The 18,532-nt window shown below is 39.3% G+C and overlaps 1 protein-coding gene across 37 annotated transcripts in view; it reads right to left on the bottom strand.

Annotated features, from left to right (window-relative positions):
* Positions 1–5,866: 5,866 nt before the first annotated feature.
* Positions 5,867–18,532, bottom strand: part of HDAC9 (histone deacetylase 9) — a 1,002,499-nt gene continuing 989,833 nt past the window's right edge. For all 37 annotated transcript variants that reach the window (XR_011383068.1, XR_011383069.1, XM_051853225.2 and 34 more), the window contains one exon: positions 5,867–6,159. Coding sequence is in view for 35 of the 37 variants with exons in the window: in XM_051853225.2 (XP_051709185.2) it covers positions 6,120–6,159 (40 nt within the window). In the remaining 2 variants the exon portion in view is untranslated. The remainder of the gene's footprint in view (positions 6,160–18,532) is intronic.

Genomic DNA, 18,532 nt, shown 5'->3' with positions numbered 1-18,532 from the left:
AGAGTGTCATGACAGCATCAACATAACAGTAATTTGGAATACACCGTTGTGTTTTTAAATACAAAAAGGAATCAGAAAGAAGGTGAACATTCCAGGAGCACGTTCAACAATGGTTTTGTTATTGGGTATCAATTTATTAAGTAATTATTCTTCACTTCTGGGAAAAGACCACTGGCAGCACAGTTTTAAGAAGAAGTTTGGCGATGTGTTTTTCTCAGCAGCTCTGGATGACAGATTTGGTGAACGCTGGCCAAGAAAATTCAGGGCAAAACCACTGATGCACAGAGAGCAACAAACTGATCTCATTACAGAAACAGATATCAAACCACAATAGAAAAGACATTTTAACTTTATACTAAGCCAGAAACTCCAGATGATTGGTGTACACATCATCAAGACTGGGCTAGAGTGTTTAATCACAAAAGTAAGAAATGACGATTTCCTGTCTGCCATGCCCACCTGACATCAATATGTCTGCTTTCAAATGACACAAACTGCCAAAGCTCCAACCTACAAAGTAGTCACTCATTTTTTAACAGAAAGTTGTTGCCTAGCAACCACTGAAAGGACATTTCCTTAAAACCTGGATATTATGGAGATAATACATTGACATTGCATAGCCAAAAAATGTTTGAGAATCTTACAACTCAAGAAGAGCAGATGGAAATTCTTATATAAAACAATCCGTATACTCAAGAAGGTGCCAACTCAACTCAGATTTTAAAATTCTGAATTCTTCAGTTTTTTATTACCTAGTCTCTATTCAATTCTCCATGAATAGAACTAATGGCCAGATAATTTTCAATGGCTCAATGGCTCCGTCAATTTTTATAGAAAGCCAACTCCAAAAAAAAAGGAGAGAGAGAGAGAGAACAACAATGAAAGCCAAAGGGCATAGTCACAATATTCCAGAAAATATTTGACCCTCCCCATTATATCTGAAGTTGCAACTTGCTTCAATGTATCTGAGACGATAACAGAAAAATAAAAGTATTCCAATTTTCTTTCATTATCCTGGAATGTCTTACTTTCAAATAATATTGATTTAAACTTTATCCTCTGCCTCCTTTTCTTCAAGTGGGAGTTTATGCTTGTAGGTTTGACTCATAAAGACATCTTTCAAAGAGCTAGGGACTTACAAGTACATCTTCTCTACACAACAACTAGCACAATACAATTAAGCAGTAGCAAGAATGGCAGAAAACCATTAGAAACAAAAAGAAAAATTCTGTATTAATAAGATAATGTGCCAAATAAAAGATGTAGAGCCAAAACACAATAACCTACTCTATCCTTTAAAATAAAAATAGTAAAAAAAAAAGTCAAATGGGTTTTATAAAGGAAGAGATAACAAAAGAAAATAAAGTGTATCTAAGAGATCATCATTTATGTAAAGTGGACTGAAGGCTGTATGCCTAGTTGTATTTTAGTAGATGAGTTGTCAAGGCTATTTCTGCTTGGGAAACAGAGATTTCAGAAATTATTCTGATTGTTTAACTATGGCATTTTGGCATTGGCAGCCAAGCAGGGAAAATAGGGAAGACCGGAAAGGAAAGCATTGGTTAAATAGGTTGGCACGGACCAGTGAATCCACCATATATTTGCTGATTGTTCCAGCCTGGGAATTAAGATGATTTGAGAAATTGTTGGAAAACTATTACCTTTCAGACTGAGTTCAAACAGACCCAGATCAATAGTTTAAGGTTTAATTGTCTGACTCAGACATTTCCTTCCTGTTAATAAATGTTACTGTTTCACGTATTATATAAAATCAGCAAGGAATATCATGGATAAACTAAACTGTGGATAATTCGGAGGAAGCAAATTCTACAGTGCCGTGTGGGTCCATTGTGTTCCTTGACAATTTCACCCTCTGGCACCTGATCAGTGCCACTTCAAGAAGTGTCTGCTGGAGTCCAAGCACTCTGGTAAGAGGCAATGGAAATATGCCCAGGAATGGAAGCCACAGAGAGGTCCTCACACATTCCAGTGATGGTGCTGATGAATATTTCACAATACTGCATTCAAGGGCCAGTAAAGAGCACAACCTACAGCTAGAGACCAGGTATAATTGTGTCCTTTGCGAACACAACACATTTGATGATGATAATGACCATGTTGAGGACCAGTTTGGAAGACAACAATAAAATGGCTTCATTTCTTAGCATAGATCATCTGATTCTCACTGCTTTTGGTGGTAAAAAAAACTGTTTTTAATCTTTGTACTCCTGTGGAACTGTGATCTTCCTACTTTTTATTTGTTGAATATCATGGTTAGTGGTGAATTAAACCTGTAATTACAAAAGGAATTAAAATTATCTCTTTGCAAAAAATTTAAGAAAAAAATAAGGAAAGAAGGAGGGGAATTGAGGGGGCAAGTGGGGGGAAGGTAGGAAAGAAGGTTATCTTAGAACTGTACCTTTGAAAAACATGAAATCTGTTCTCCTTATATTAATAAAAATTTAAAAACAAAAATGAAAGAAAAAAGAAAAATGCACTTTTTATGGAAACAGATAAACAGGTGTGTTGGAGCAGGTGTGTTGTTTCTTTTTTTTTTTTTTCTTTTTTTTTTTTTTCTTTTTTTTTTTTTAATTTTCTCAGCAGGACAGGTGACTTCATCACTAAGGCCAGAGAAGGAAGTCAAGGCGGATGCCCCTGGAAGTGACCAATATTTCAAGCTCAGAACAGACCACTTGAGATGGACAATTCTGGTTTATTTCTTTGGTGGCTGTTAGATTTTTAATAATCCTTTCATGGAGATACATTGAGACCAAACTTTCCAGAGCTAAGGAGTGAGAAAGGCTTAACTAAAGTGTACTAAATGTGCAGTGCAGAGATAAAACACAAGAAGAGGCATTTTCTCCCAGATTTTCCATGTAATCATTCTACTTCAGTGCCATGCAGAGTCTGTAAAGAAACCCAGTAAATCCACAACGCTTTATGAGGTCTCTGGAAATAAGATTGTATTGCACTGTGAAGAGACTCATCCTGCAGTTTCTGAAGCTGTGGTGGGGAGAAGGCCTCAGGCCACCACAGTTAACCAAGATGGGAGCAAGCCTGTCCTGCAGGCATTGCAGTAAACACTGAAGGGAAAGTCTTGTTCCTGGGCTGGTTATGCAAATGTGACCTGCAGTAATTCTTTTCTAAATATCTGTTTTCTCCAAAAGTTGACTTCTTTTTCCACCACTGATATTGTATATTTGTTAAGATCTTTAAACATATTTTATCTCAAAATAGTTCACCCATGAACTATGTAGTAATAACATAGCCCCTGCTTTCACTTAAAGTACATTTTGTTCACTGTCTAATAAAACTGTCTATCTTTTTCAATTTAATACATAACCACAGATTGTACTGTATGATTGGGAAAATTAGTTTTATGTGTTTTATACCTACTATGAGGTCTTATTAAATTAGATTCCTAGCATGTTTACTTCTAGATTTCACACAAAATCATTATTTGTATTTACCATGTACGAGTTGACCTAAGACTGTTAGCCTATGTGATTTTCTTTCAACAAAAAGATAAGAAAGAGGCTTATTATCGACAATACTTGAGAATACTTATAACCTCTCACAGGGAACTATAGTGAGAATTTTTTTTTAAATGTATAAGTGAAGGAAACTGCACCTTCAAAATGTACTGATCTATTTCAAAAGAAATGCCGATATTCTCCCAAAGTCCACATTCTGTCTTCAGGTTCTTTTTACGGCATTCAGCTGTGATTCATCCTCGCCACAGTTCATCTGCCTCTCCAGGTATCCTAATGACTCTTATCTGCAGCCCACTGGGTTCAGTGTCACACGGAAGGATGTGACATTAAATCATTGAAGGGTTATGTCTTAAACCTAAGTAGCCATGAAGATATCCCAGTGATCTGGCTTTCTCAGATTGATGGCAAAACTACAAGATGTAGTTAAATGGCTATAAGAAATTCCCTAAGTGAGTTTACATAACACCTTTTTATTTTCTTATTCAACATCTAAAAATTGTTTGGGAGGAGTGAAGGGTAATAACAGAGAAAATTATGAAGTTGACTTTAAAACTTCACAATTATGTTTTCAATTAAAACATAACTTTCCTTTTTGAAAAGATGGGGAGCCTCTTCTTAAATAGCTCCACTATTTGATTTTCTTAAGTAAATTTCCTCATGCAATTACTGCAAAATAACAAAAGTGAACAAATATGATTGGCATGAATTCCTGTGAAAAGATCAAGAAAATGAAATTTACAAAAAATCCGTTACTATTATGAATCTACATTGACCTAACCCTTCTGCAATGAAAGCAATTTTTACCTAATACTCAGTTACATTCCATTTCAGATTTCCTATTTCAAAGGGTGTCTCAGATTTCTAAGATGTTAAACCAAGTATTGAGCCATTTTTGTATATGTAATAAAAGTCTTTAAAATTAAAATGGTAATCCTAAAAAAATCAAATGCATGAAAAATATGGTCTGACTGTATAACAAAAGGGAGTTATATAATTCTACTTGAGTGAAATCTTTCATCTTTGATTTACAGGTTTGAGTCCTCTCTAACTAAAACCACATTGTTCCCTATCTTTCATATCATGGCCTGCCCTAAAACCTTGTTTTAATTAAGGTTTCTTTCAGATTTCTGAATAAAAGCATGACAATCTTCACTTATGGCTTTAATATATCCTTTGAGTTAGGGGGAAAAAAAATCAACTCTTTCAAAAGCATTGTCAAATATTAAATACTGTGAGGTATTCTACCTCAATGTCTTCAGGTGTTGGAGTTTACATAGAAATGAATTTTTAGACGTAGGGGATAACCTACTTGTATTTAGTAGGCAGATTTTAACAGAATTAACCTCCTTTATTCTTAACCTTTGACACTAAGGCAACATGGGTAAAGGTTAAGTTTTGCTTTGTTTTCATATGAAGGCACAACTTCTAGGTTAATTCAAGGTGACTTTAAACAAGCAGCACCTTCATAAACACATGTCAAAGGTCTAGAAATTTCAGCGATGTTGCTTAAGCTCTATTTGCCTCAACGGTTTCACAGATAAAAGAATGCAATCTGACAAAGCAACATGTTAATCCAGAAAGTAAGAAATAAATAGCCAAAGCCCCTGAGTAATAGGGGGAGGTGATGGTTAAAGTTCAGTTTCTCTAAAGGAAGGAAGGATGAAGGGAAAGAAAAAAGGAAGAGACAGAAGGCGAAACAAGAAAGGCAAGAGAGTGAGTTCTTGGTGGGTTTGGAACAAATTGAGACCGTCTTTGACAAAGCGTGTGCTTTCCAAAGACACTGAAACTCGTTGGTGGAACATGTGCTCAGAGCTACAGCATCACCCAGATGAGGGCTGTATGCTGGGGATGGAGACTCCCGCCTCCAGCACAGTTGCAAGCCGCCCATGTGTGAGAACACGGGAGGGTTGTGAGGGCAGCAGGGTGAGTCTTAAACGAGTATGGAGCCACTGCATACAGCCTGTGAGGGTCCTTTGGCATTCACCTTGGAGACACTGCGTGGTTTAACCCCACTGAGAAAACCTCATCCTTGTCCCTACATCTTGAACTCTTCCAAGGAAGAGCTGAACTGTGTGTTGAAACAAAGGCAGAAAAACAAAACCAGAAAAATCCATTGCAATCTGCCTGGAATTGCTATCCGTTCATAGTTGAAAGCAAATCCTGTAAACAATTTAAGACTGTTTGACAAAAAATTACCCAATAAAAGCTGATCAGAATGTCAAGAACGAATATGTTTTGGGTTTTGCCCCAGATTTCACTGGCTGGCCTAGCTTCTGAAATTAACACTATCTAGTGCTGTATCGGATGTTTCTAGCTCATACTTTGTGTCTGGGAATGGGTCACTCAGACTAATGAAAGCACGCTGGAAGCAGTTTCTTCCAATCGTGGTTTACTGTAACTTTAGAATCACAGCGGTTACGTTTAAGGAATCTTTAATGTCCTTTCAAGTCCATCCAAAGAACAAGTGAAGCTGCTGTTCAGGATTTTGTGCCCAGTGTTTATGTTCCATCGAATCTGTGCCACCCAGGCAGCAGACAAGACTTGTGTGAGGGTGCTGGGGTGGGGGTGGGGGGGATACACAATGATGTCACACACAGGAAATATAGGAGGGGGGGACTTGGCACTTCACAAGGCTGGTTCCTCTTCCATGGGCTCACCAGCAGTTCTGTAAAAATAAACAGGCAATCAGAACACGGCATAAGAGTACACAATGACATTGTAAATTTTCATGCATAATCAAAGCTGATTTTTCAGCTCTCTCTGATGTTTATTTGTGTTATTCAGTTATCCATAAATAGAATTTCTTTCCTAGGAAGTATAAACAAATGTCAAGTGGAAAAACATTTTAGATCCAAGCAATCATTGGAAATGTTCCTGTTTATATTAAAACATGTCAGAATATTTTATAACTCTAGATTCCGAAACGTACATGTTTTGTGTCTAGTAGAGTCCAATAATTTATTGAAAAAATTAGCTATGATATTTCATTTGAGGAGCAATTGCAGTGATTTCCTATGGAACCAGTTTGCTAAGGAGAGCAAAGGACCCCGCTAGCTTCTGGAGGAGACTGGCCAGGGTTCTGGTTTTTGCTTCTGTCCCTTTCATAGCTGGATTGGCTGCCTGCCCGAGGCATTTCAAATCAAATTCTGAATTTGATTAGCAAATCGCTGCTACAGACCCAAGGCTTTTACAAGAAATGCACTATGGTTGTGAGTAAATAGTTTTTATTCAGCATCCTCTGTGGGGTGTTCTGCTTGGGCAAAACCAAAACTAATTGCTTGAAAATTTATACTTGAGATGTAACCTTAATTTAGTAACACTTTGAGGGTGTTTGAAGGCAAACTTCTAGAAGGATTTTTAATTTAGTCAAAAGAGCAGATTGTAGCAGGAATCCAGATATAGGAGGCAGCTGGATTGCTGTGGAAAGATTACTGGGATTAGAGGTGCCTGAGAATTAACTTTGAATCTGAGTGCTGTAATTTTGCTAATGTTGCAACTGCACTATTGTGAAGCTACCGTTTCAGGTGCAAACCATGAGAGATTAAAAAAAAAAAAAAAGACGTTTCTTACAAAATAAGTGAAGGTTAAAAAAAGAAGGATCTGTAAACTGCAAACACAACAGCACACTCGCTACTCAATGGTTTCAGTTTGTCCCTTTGTCCCCTGCCAACCCCATGATATATTGTGGAAGGGCACACACGCACAGATCTGTCACTCTGCTACTGTCACGAGGCACATTATTTGGTAGATAGGTCCCTCAAGGTAGGTTGTTTTCATTTTCTTCTTCCTCGTGTGTGTCCACTTTCTGGGATTCTGTAACACGCTGCTTTCATATTAGAAGAAAATAATGCTTTGTTTAAAACGCAGCTGTTTCTGAAGATAAATGGATGCTTTTACTATGGTATTGTTCAAATTTGTAAGGACAAAGAGTCAAAAATTTCAATACATCTTTAAATGAAAGCAGTCAGCATGCGAGCTTAGCATTTTTATAATAAATATAAAACATTAAAACATTTTATCTGTAGAATGGTGATAACAAAGACTTTAACACCACCTTTCTTTAAGAAATAAAGAATGAGAAGAATTGATATTTATTATTTCATGTTACCAAAAGGGGAAAGATCTAAAAGAGTCCATGTGGATTACTAAAAAACAAAAAAATTAATAATTTCTTAGGCAGTTATAGTCTGTCCAGGACTTTTCAAAATCAGGAGGGGGTGGCTAAGTATCAGAGTTTATAAGAGTATATCAGAGTTTAAAATATCTTCTATCTAAATTGTTCAGTATTCCAAGAAGAGAAAATTTAAATTAAGGAAAATATTCAAGATTCTAAACTAACATATATTGATATCCAAACTTATGCACATTTGAGTACCTGTGGATAATACAGTTGTAGAAAATTCATACTGGAACTTCTAAAGGAGACCACATTTTTCTATTTCTAACCCAAAGCCACCACAGCAGGTTCTCCCCCTAAGACCCAGGACTCAATGTGGCAGGAACTCCAGAGACAGTTATTACCCTTTGGAGGAGGGTCTACACATTCTACACCCGTCAATCTTGGCCTTGGGAGTGCAACATCATGCCACTCACTAGTAAAAATTGGGCCTCTTCTGTTGCAACATTATAAAGCTTTTCATCATACATGCTTTTCTTCCTTCCTACCTCGAAAACTGTTTCATACTAATAGTCCTTTTTTAAACATAGTTTGTTAACTGCTGTCCATCTTCTACTGAATCGCACACATACACTCACACACACACACACACAGACACATACAACTAACCAATTACCCTCTGTATCTGCAGCAGAGAAACGTTAATTGCACAGAAAGTTGGAAAACACCCTGATTTCAAGGTAGATGAAGGTGTTCAAGCCCCAGGTCTGCCACTTTCTAAAACTTAACTTGCAACAAGTCAATAGCTCTGGATTCTCAATTTTCTCTTTAAAATGGAAGCAATGGTTCTTGACCTGCCCTGGGGTCTTTAGAATTGATTGAATTAATATAAGAAAACATGTTTTATGAACTATAAGATATTCGTTACAAAATGATCAAATAATGTGTAGTTGGCATTAGGTTTATCTTGAGTCTCTCCTCATTCACTTAGCTCTCAGTGGAGGTAGTCTTGTCTTGACTTGATTCCTGTCCCTGTGTAGCTATTTTGTATGTGTGCATATTTTTATCAGGAAGACTTCTTAAGGCAATCATCTTTATGGACCACTCAGAGAGTGAACATGTGAGAGATGACCTTTTCACAGCTATTTTGCAGGGGAAAAGAATGAGAATTAGTGTTCTTGGAGATGAGAGGGCTACATGTTTTGATCCACCATGGACACATGCCTAATGTACCTGCAGTAACAAAACCACAGTCAGGTGACATGCAATGGCAACATCTTTGAATTTAATTTCACTTGCAGGAGGTGGAGAAAATATAGATTCAGAGCTAAGGAGAAAATGAACCCACCAAATATACATTTTATTACAATTTCTATGTCAGCCAGAGCAAACCTCACCGTGAACTTTAGCTGTTTGCCAAGAAGAATGAAGTTTCCACAGATTAAGGGAAGGGCCAAATCGATTTGGTCCAAAAGTCATAGTTTAAAAAAATGGAAACCATAAATCAAAGAATTTCACCTGAGATCTGATATAAACTAAATGCATGTGCTTTGCCTTCAAGTGGTATTAAAATAATACGTGTGAACTTACATATAATATCATTGTTTAGTAAGACACATTCCTTATTGTATTATTATTATTATTATTATTGACAGGCAGAATTAGACAGTAAGAGAGAGAGAGACAGAGAGAAAGGTCTTCCTTCCGTTTCACCGCCCCCCCCAAGTGGCCGCCATGGCCGGAGCTTCGCAGATCCAAAGCCAGGAGCCAGGTGCTTCCTCCTGGTCTCCCATGACCCGTGGTGCCGGCCCCTACTGTATTATTGATTTAATGTAATCCTTATATATTTCTGCCATTCCTATTCTTTCTCAGAGGCAACCTATCCAATGCTTGTTGCAGACATTTTGTCTGTAGGTCTTCTTTAAAGCTATATATTACTGTGAGCAGGTATATTTACTTTATGTAAACTTAAATTTCTACTTCTTAATTTTCTCACTCAGTACTGCATTTATTAGATCTACCCAGCTGATTATCAGATCTATAGCTGGTGACTACTAGGTAGTGTCCCCAGAGTGTGCATTCACCACTTTTTTTAACTCTTCATTCTCCCAGGAATAGACACCACGCTTGGCACCAACCCTCCACCTACAAAGCAGGGAATTTTCATGTACTCTCATGACCCTAGATGAGAATGTCTTTGCTATCCATTCCCAGAAGTAGGATTATGAGGGCATATGTTTTTTTTTTTTTTTTTTTTTTTTTTTTGACAGGCAGAGTGGACAGTGAGAGAGAGAGACAGAGAGAAAGGTCTTCCTTTTGCCGTTGGTTCACCCTCCAACGGCTGCCACGGCCGGCGCGCTGCGGCTGGCACACCGCGCTGATCCGATGGCAGGAGCCAGGTGCTTCTCCTGGTGTCCCATGGGGTGCAGGGCCCAAGCACTTGGGCCATCTTCCACTGCACTCCCTGGCCACAGCAGAGAGCTGGCCTGGAAGAGGGGCAACGGGGACAGAATCCGGCGCCCCAACCGGGACTAGAACCCGGTGTGCCGGCGCCGCAAGGCGGAGGATTAGCCTGTTGAGCCACGGAGCAGGCAAGGGCAAAAGTCTTGTGCATACTTAATGATGCTACATTGTTCTACCAGGACTGCCACAGCTTCTGCTGCCCAAAGCTCTGATGGCTCCAAAGCCCCACATCTCCACCAGGGCTAGCGCTACTCAGTTTACCAGTTTTGTCCTTGATAATGGACATAGTGACTGAGTGTCTGCTAAGTGCTTTGGCTCTGGTGTAGGCACTGGAAACATAGCTATGAACAAAAACAAAAACAAAGAAACCCCAAATCTCTGACCTCATGGAATCCACATTTTGCACTGACCTTGAATTCTAACAAATGTTTACCATCTGATATGCATAAAACAATGTCTTGTTTAAATTTGCATTTCTTTGGTGAATAATGAGTTTATGCAATTGTTACAGCCTTTCTTTCATCAAACCACACAACTCAAAGCCAGAGTCCAAGGACTCTCCTTGGGTGTGTGTCCTAACCAAGTCTGTTTATCTCACTGATTTCTTTACTCTGTGTTTTCCAATATCATGAACTCATTCCATACTGTGCTGTTTCGTCTTCACGTGTTTTATTAATTTTATTTGGTGTTCTCTCTCTTGGGTCTATCTTTACTTTTCTTTTTTGTCTCCTCGCAACATCATGCCATTTTCTATACATAGTAGAGATTTCATAAATGACTTCTGAAGTGCTTTTATAAATGGTTTCTTTAGAAGTAATCTAAATGAAGAACAAAGCAAGAATTTATAACAAAATTCCAGAAATATCTCAGACTATATTTCTTGTGTTATAATTCCACACCTCATGTATGATTGGAGATATATTCCCTCATACCACAAGGATGTGCCGGAAAAAAAAAAAAAAAAAAAAAAGGAAACAAAAGCAAATACACACAAAACCTGACCGTAACACTACATCTGGCTGCATGCTTTTGGGGGCAGTTCTCACAGACTTTCTCTTTCTTATTAAATATTTATTTTATTTGAAAAGCATACTGACAGAAAGTGTGAGGGAGGGAAAAAGGGAGAGACGAGAAAGGAAGGGAAGGGAAGGATGGAGAGGGAGAAGGAGAGGGAGAGGAAAGGAGAGAGAGAGAGAGAGAGAGAGAGAGAGAGAGAGAGATGCACAGAGCACCTACGGCTGGGCCGACGGAAGCCAGGAGTCCGAAGCTCTGAGTCTCCCACATGGACAGCAGGGGCCCAGGCACTTGAGCCAACTTCTGCTGCCTTCCCAGATGCATTAGCAGGAAGCTAGATCAGAAGCACAAAGCAGCTGGGACTCAAACCAGCACTGTAATAAGGGATGTAAGATTCCCAAGAGGCAGCTTAACCCACTGTGCCAAAACGTCCACCTCATAGATTCTCTAATAGTGCCCATTACCAATCCTAGCATGCCTTATTACTTAACTTCTTCCAATTTTGACCGCTTGGTTCTACAACCTGTAATCGCCTTAAGCCCATTTCTTCTCTTCCTCTCTCAGTGAATGGCATCATCATCCTTGACTTCTTTCCTCTCACATCCACATTTCATTGCCAAGTGCCTATGATTCCTCAGCAATTTATCGACAATAGTTTCCCTTCTTCTACATGTCTTTTACCATTACTGGTTGGCTTTATTACCATAGTCAGCACAAGATTTCTTGGACTTCTCTTTAGCAGGTTGCTGGCTCCTCCTCCATGTCACCATCTTTTGAAAACACAAACCTATGCGGCCGGCGCCGCAGCTCACTAGGCTAATCCTCCGCCTAGCGGCGCCGGCACACCGGGTTCTAGTCCCGGTCGGGGCGCCGGATTCTGTCCCGGTTGCCCCTCTTCCAGGCCAGCCCTCTGCTGTGGCCAGGGAGTGCAGTGGAGGATGGCCCAGGTGCTTGGGCCCTGCACCCCATGGGAGACCAGGAAAAGCACCTGGCTCCTGGCTCCTGCCATCGGATCAGCGCGGTGCGCCGGCCACAGCGCGCTGGCCGCGGCGGCCATTGGAGGGTGAACCAACGGCAAAGGAAGACCTTTCTCTCTGTCTCTCTCTCTCACTGTCCACTCTGCCTGTAAAAAAAAAAAACAAAAAAAACCAAAAAAAACCCACAAACCTATGTTCTCTTGCTTTGATAGCTCATTGCTAAAAATAAGACGCAACCCAAGTTCCTACAGTGATACTTACATTTCCTCCCCATCTTGCCCTAATCACCCCTTTATACCCAGCCTGCCTATTTATTTCTGTAGCATCCCAGTTGCCCAGAGACTCTGTGCTTTTCCGGGGACTGTAGTCATGTACTCACCCATGTCTCTGGGCTTTGTTCACTGACTGCTAACAGATTAGTATTTGGGGACCTAGTAGGTGTCAGACACTATACTTTTGTTGGAGAAATAACAATAAGCCACTGGGGCACAGCTCCTTTACAAGAGAAGCTTATAGGAGGAAATAGAAATTAATCAAATGAGCTAATACATTTTCAATTATGTTATATGGAATAATATAGTAATATAGGGGAGACATGAGAAGGTATAACGGGGGAATTGATCTTATTTGGGGTTGGTGGCAGTTGATGTGAGAGCTAAAGGAAAAAGGGACAATTCTATAGGCTCAGTGAGGGGAGGAAGAGGACGAGATGAGTATTCCAAGCAGAGAGGAGGGCAAGTGCCAACAAAGCCGTGGATGGGAGTAGGATTTTTTTCAAAGAAAATACTGAAACTTTAACGAGATATTATTCTGTACACATTAGAAAAGTAAAAATGCAAACTGTTGAAATCTTTACTTAGTATATACTAAATTGATCTTCTGTATATAAAGATAACTGGCAACAAATCTTAATGTGAACGGGATGGGAGAGGGAGCGGGAGATGGGATGGTTGCGGATGGGAGGGAGGTTATGGGGGGAAAATCCACTATAATTCAAAAGATGTACTTTGGAAATTTATATTTATTAAATAAAAGTTAAAAAAATAAAATCTTAAAAAAAAGTTAAAATGGTCAAGACTGATTATACTAAATGTAGGTAAGGATAAGAAGCAGTCAGAACTGTCATTCATTTCTAGGGGGAAAGGAAAATAGAAAAGTCATTTTGGAAAGCAGTTTGGAAATTTCCTATGAAACACACGGCTGCCCTGTAATCCAACAATTCTACTCCTAGCTGTATGTGCAACCAAATGAGTGATTGTGCCCTCAAACAACAAAAACTTGTACAAAAATTTCAGATATTCAGGTTTCTCAAAAAATTAAAAATAGAATTACTATATGGATATATAAAAAATTGAAAATACAATCTTGAGGAAATATTTGCATACCTATGTTCATTGTAGCATTGGTCACAATAGTCAAGAGGTAGAGGATGGGAGATTAGAAAAAAAAACATGGTATGCATACAAAAGGATATTATTCAACCTTGAAAAGAAGGGAAATCCTGCCATATGCTATAATATGCATTGTCTTTGAGGACATCATGTTAAATGACATCAGTCAGTAACAAAACAACAAACACTGTATAGTTCTACTTCTGTGAAGTATCTAAAGTTGTCACACTTTCAGAAACAGAAAGCTTTATTCATAATTCCCCCAAATTAGAAACAAGCCATACATCCATCCATAGATGCACGGATAAACAAATTATGATATGTTCAGACACTAGAAAAATGAACAACAATAAAGAAGAACCACCACTGATTGTCAATGGTGTGGATAGCTCTTGAAAACTTTGTTTCCTGGAGTGAAAGAAGCCAGACAAAAGTGGCCCACTGTAGGTTAAGGAATTGCCTGCAGCGCTGGCATGCCATATTGATGCTAATTCGAGTCCCTGCTGCTCCACTTTTGATCCAGCTCTTTGCTAATAGCCTGGAAAACGCAGCAGAAGATGGCCCAAGTGCTTGGGGCTCTGGTACCCACTGGGAGACCCAGAAGAAGCTCCTGGCTCCTGACTTTGGCCTGGCCCAGCTCTGACCATTGCAGACATCTGGGGAGCATACCAGTGGATGGAAGATCTCTTTGTCTCTCCCTCTGTCCCTGTAACTCTATCAAATAAATCTTTTTTTTTTTTTTTTTAGAGGCCTGATAGAAAGCAATGTGTATTGCATGCTTACATGTAAGTAAAATTAACAAAGGCAAAATTGCTTTACGGTATTAAAACATTTTCAAAAGATTGCTTCCAAAGGGAATGGAATCGACTGAAAAGAGGCACAAGTAAAGTTTTTGGGGAGATGAAAATGTTCTTGATCTCTTCTGGGTCATATGAACTGGCATTGGTAAAAATCTTAGGATCTGCACATATTATTATATGAAGGCATATCTCAATTTAAAACAAGAATCTGATCTCAGAGCAGAAATCAGAGACAAGACATGTGAAAAATGAGGCACAAAATATAGGTGAGGGACCAGTCAGGAAGGGCTTAAGAGTTCTGTTAAGGTTTTTATGCCCATGGAAACCAAAAGGCAGGAAGGGTTTCATCTAGAGGAATCACAGGATTTGCTTTCTCCTGTGTTTTTGTGTTGTTTTGCTTTGAGACCTTCCCATGTAGAAAAAATATTATAAAGAAGATTAATGTCAATATGGGAACTAGTAAGGGAAGTACAACAAGAGTTTGGATGAGAGATGAAGATAGTTTGGACTGACCATTGGCAGTAGAAGCAGAAAAGGTAGATAGTGTGTTCGAGTTACTGTCTCTAACCTGGATGCATTTATTCTCAAGTACTAAGTAAAATCCTACCTTTTCTCCCACTTTGAATTGTCCCTGGCCATGGTTTCTTCCCCCATCTTTGGTCTATGTTGGGTCTTCTTCTTATGAAAAATTTGTCATTCATTATAGCTTGTTGTCCATGTTTAATCTTGCAGCAGGAAGAAAGTCCCCCAAAATGTCCACATCCTTGTCCTGGGCACCTGTTACTATCTTACCTTGCATAGCAGGACTGACTTTGTAGACAGAATTAAGATGGCAGACCTTAGGGTAGGAAAATATCCTAAACTATCCTGGTGAGTACAGTTTAGCATATGAGTTTTTCAAATCCCAAAACCTTTCTCGGCTGCACTGAAGCAAGATCAGAGGGATGTGAAGTTGCTGTCTTTGATGATGGAGGAAGGGAGTGAGGGGCCAAGGAATGTAGGCAGCTGATAAGTAGCTGGAGTAGACCAGGAAACACACGCTCCCCCAGAGCCTCCAGGAAAGAGTGCAATCTTGCCAGCATTCTGCTTTCAGTCCATTGAGACCTGGTTCAGACTTCTGAACTACACAGCCTTTGTGTTGTTGGAAGCCATGAACTTCACAGTAATGTTTTATGGCAGCTGTAGAAAACAACCACAGTCCTCACGTATATAAATGTGTTCAGGACTCAAAGAAGCTTTGTGACTCCAGCTCTAAGCACTTTGTCTGACACATAGAAATAATCAGAATGTGTTTAAAGAGTGGATGAACTCAATATCCTCACATGTTCCTCCTTTATACTGCTATGCTTGCAGGCCAATGCTGCAATCTAACAGCACCGCATCCATACTTTTATCCAACCTTAAATTCAATTCCACGCTCCACCCAAACACACATTTTGTGCACTTGACCCCTCTGTCCTCAGCCATCCCATGGATTATAGCTAGCCAACGTATTCTGAATGTGGGCATTGTCAATTAACACTATGAAAGAAAGGAAAGTGAAATATACATCTTGAAGAATCATCAAAATATAACAACGTGCATTGCTTCAAAAGATAGTAAACAGAGAGATAAATAGAGCTCAGGTGCCTTTATAAAATGCTAAAATTTGAATAAAGTTTTGTCTTCTGATGAGTTGATTTACTCAATGAATTTTATTTATTAACTACAATGTATTTGACAGGGTGGATGTTCTTGAGTTTGACGAGCTAACTCTACAGATTAATGGATCAATTTATTGCTTGACAATTATTTTTTCATTTCTTGTTTTCAATAATCAAGTTATTGACCTAGCACACAGGAAATTGAAAAATCAGAAAAATCAGAGAGCTAAATGGATGGAAAAGAGTGAAGGCAAGATTCTTTTTATAGGAAATTCATATGGATTCTTGCGTACAGCATCAATATTGTTATATTTTATATCACCAGATCATGAACAACCTACTATGAGAAGGAAAAATTGAGCAATTTGAGAAAGAAGAAAAATGGATAAAATTGAAAAACAACACTTACAGGGTACTCATCATGTGTCAGTTTATGATGTGATATCTCATTTCATCCTCACAAACCTTTAACATTTTCCTATTTTATAGACAAGAAAGATAAAGCCCTTACGCACATAAAGTGTGGAGATCCCAGGCCAGCTGACAATGGAGTCAGGTTCTACTCTCCCTGGGTAGTAAGGACAAGAGTGAAAGAATGGAGTTGAAGATAGGAGCAGGAGCAAAACTCATCCATGCATCTCCTTTTACTTAGGGCTCTACTTAATTTTGTTTCTTTTTTCTCAAATCAAATACTGTTATATAAAGAATACAGAACTGAACCTTAAACTACATAAAGGTGTGGGGCCGGCGCCGTGGTGCAGTAGGTTAATCCTCTGCCTGCAGTGCCTGCATCCCATATGGGCACCGATTCTAGTCCCAGCTCTCCAGTTCTGATACGGCTCTCTGCTATGGCCTGGGAAGGCAGTAGAAGATGGCCTAAGTCCTTGGGGCCGTGCACCCACGTGGGAGACCGGGAGGAAGCGCCTGGCTCCTCGCTTCGGATCGGCCAAGCTCCAGCAGTTGCAGCCATTTGGGGAGTGAACCAGCGGAAGGAAGACCTTTCTCTGTCTCTCCCTCTCACTGTCTGTAACTCTACCTCTTAAATAAAATAATAAAAATCTTAAAAAAAATAGATAAAGGAACCTTGGATGTATTCCCTATTATACAAAGCCAGACTTCACATGTGCCTCAAAGCTATGTTAGGCACTGAAAAAGGGGAAAAAATGCTGGCCCTCAGAGGAGGAAGAAAGCAGAGATACAAGGACACCAGCTATTAATACTTTTACCATGAGCTTTTGTATCTCAGCCTATTTTCCAACTAAGGCTTTGTTAACACCATATGAAAGGTAAAAATTAAATTTATATTGAAATGTGTATTTGCTTAAACAAATGATCACAATAATGGCACACTGGAAAATTGGAAACCTACATAACGTGTACAATATTTAGCTTCTAGAAGCCTTGGAGACACAGTTCCAATGAATGGTATAGTTGAAAAGAGACATGTTTCTCAGTACAGTAGACAAGAAGGTGTCTTTAACAGTGATATATGTGTCTTTCCTTGTCTTTTTAAAGAGACTTATTTCTTGATTTGAAAGGCAGAGTTACAGAGGGAAAGGGAGAGCTCTTCCATCCTTTCATTCACTTCCCAAAATAGCCACAATGGCTGGGACTGAGCCAGGCAAAGCCGGAAGCCTGGAACTCCATCCAGGTATCCCACATGCATGGCAGAGGCCCAAGCACTTGGACTGTCTTCTGCTGCTTTCCCAGGTGCACGAGCATGGAGCCGGATTGGAAGTGGTGGAGCTGGGACTCCAACTGATGCTCATGTGAGATGCTGACGTTGCAGCTGTGGCTTAAACAGCTGTGCCACAAGGTTGAACCCACATTGATTCACATTTCTATCTAAACTGTCAGACTCAGGAAAATGCAGTTATCAATGTCTTTGTTGCCTTTGATAAGCCATTCAAACATAAGGCTTGGGATATTCCAGTTGACTGTCATGCTTTTTATACTTACCAAAAATATAGTTATTCAAAAATCAAAAATAGACTCAGAATCATATGTTTGCTCATGCTTCTGTATTATGTAATAACATAAAACTGTTTCATGATAAAGATCGCCAAAAGTTGAAAATTGAATGGTTAAATAAATAATCATTCCACATCATATTTTCAAAATCTAACATGAATCACACATCAATAGATCAAACTGACATTCGAAAATCTTTCAGTTTTGTTGTGAGTTCAAAAAGACAATTGGGAAACCTCAAGTGTAAATGTGCTCTTTAAAACTTAACAGTTGGGACTGGTATTTGGTGCACTGATTAAGATGCCATTTAGGATGCCCTAGTCCCAAATCGGAGTGCCTGGATTTGAGTTCTGGCTCCATTCCTGATTCCAGCTTCCTGAAGGCAGCAGGTGATGGCTCAAGTACTTGGGTCTCTGCCACTCAAAGGAGACTGGTGCTGAGTTTCTGGCTCCCAGCATTGGCCAAGTCCAGACCCATTTGTTGCAGGTATTAGGGAGAGTGAACTATCAGATGGGAGCTCTCGCTGTCTGTATCTCCTCTTTTCAAAATAAGAATGCAATTTTTTAAAAAGCTTAAAACAAAGAGTTGGTCATCTTGAAGTCTTGATTGCCAGAGAGGACTTTTGCTTAATCTTCAGCAGAGCCTGAACTGGCATCCAAGAA

Source organism: Oryctolagus cuniculus, chromosome 16, assembly GCF_964237555.1.
Source record: "Oryctolagus cuniculus chromosome 16, mOryCun1.1, whole genome shotgun sequence".
Taxonomy (NCBI): domain Eukaryota; kingdom Metazoa; phylum Chordata; class Mammalia; order Lagomorpha; family Leporidae; genus Oryctolagus; species Oryctolagus cuniculus.
The sequence above is the reverse complement of the archived record's forward strand: the minus strand, read 5'-3'. Positions and strand labels throughout refer to the sequence as shown.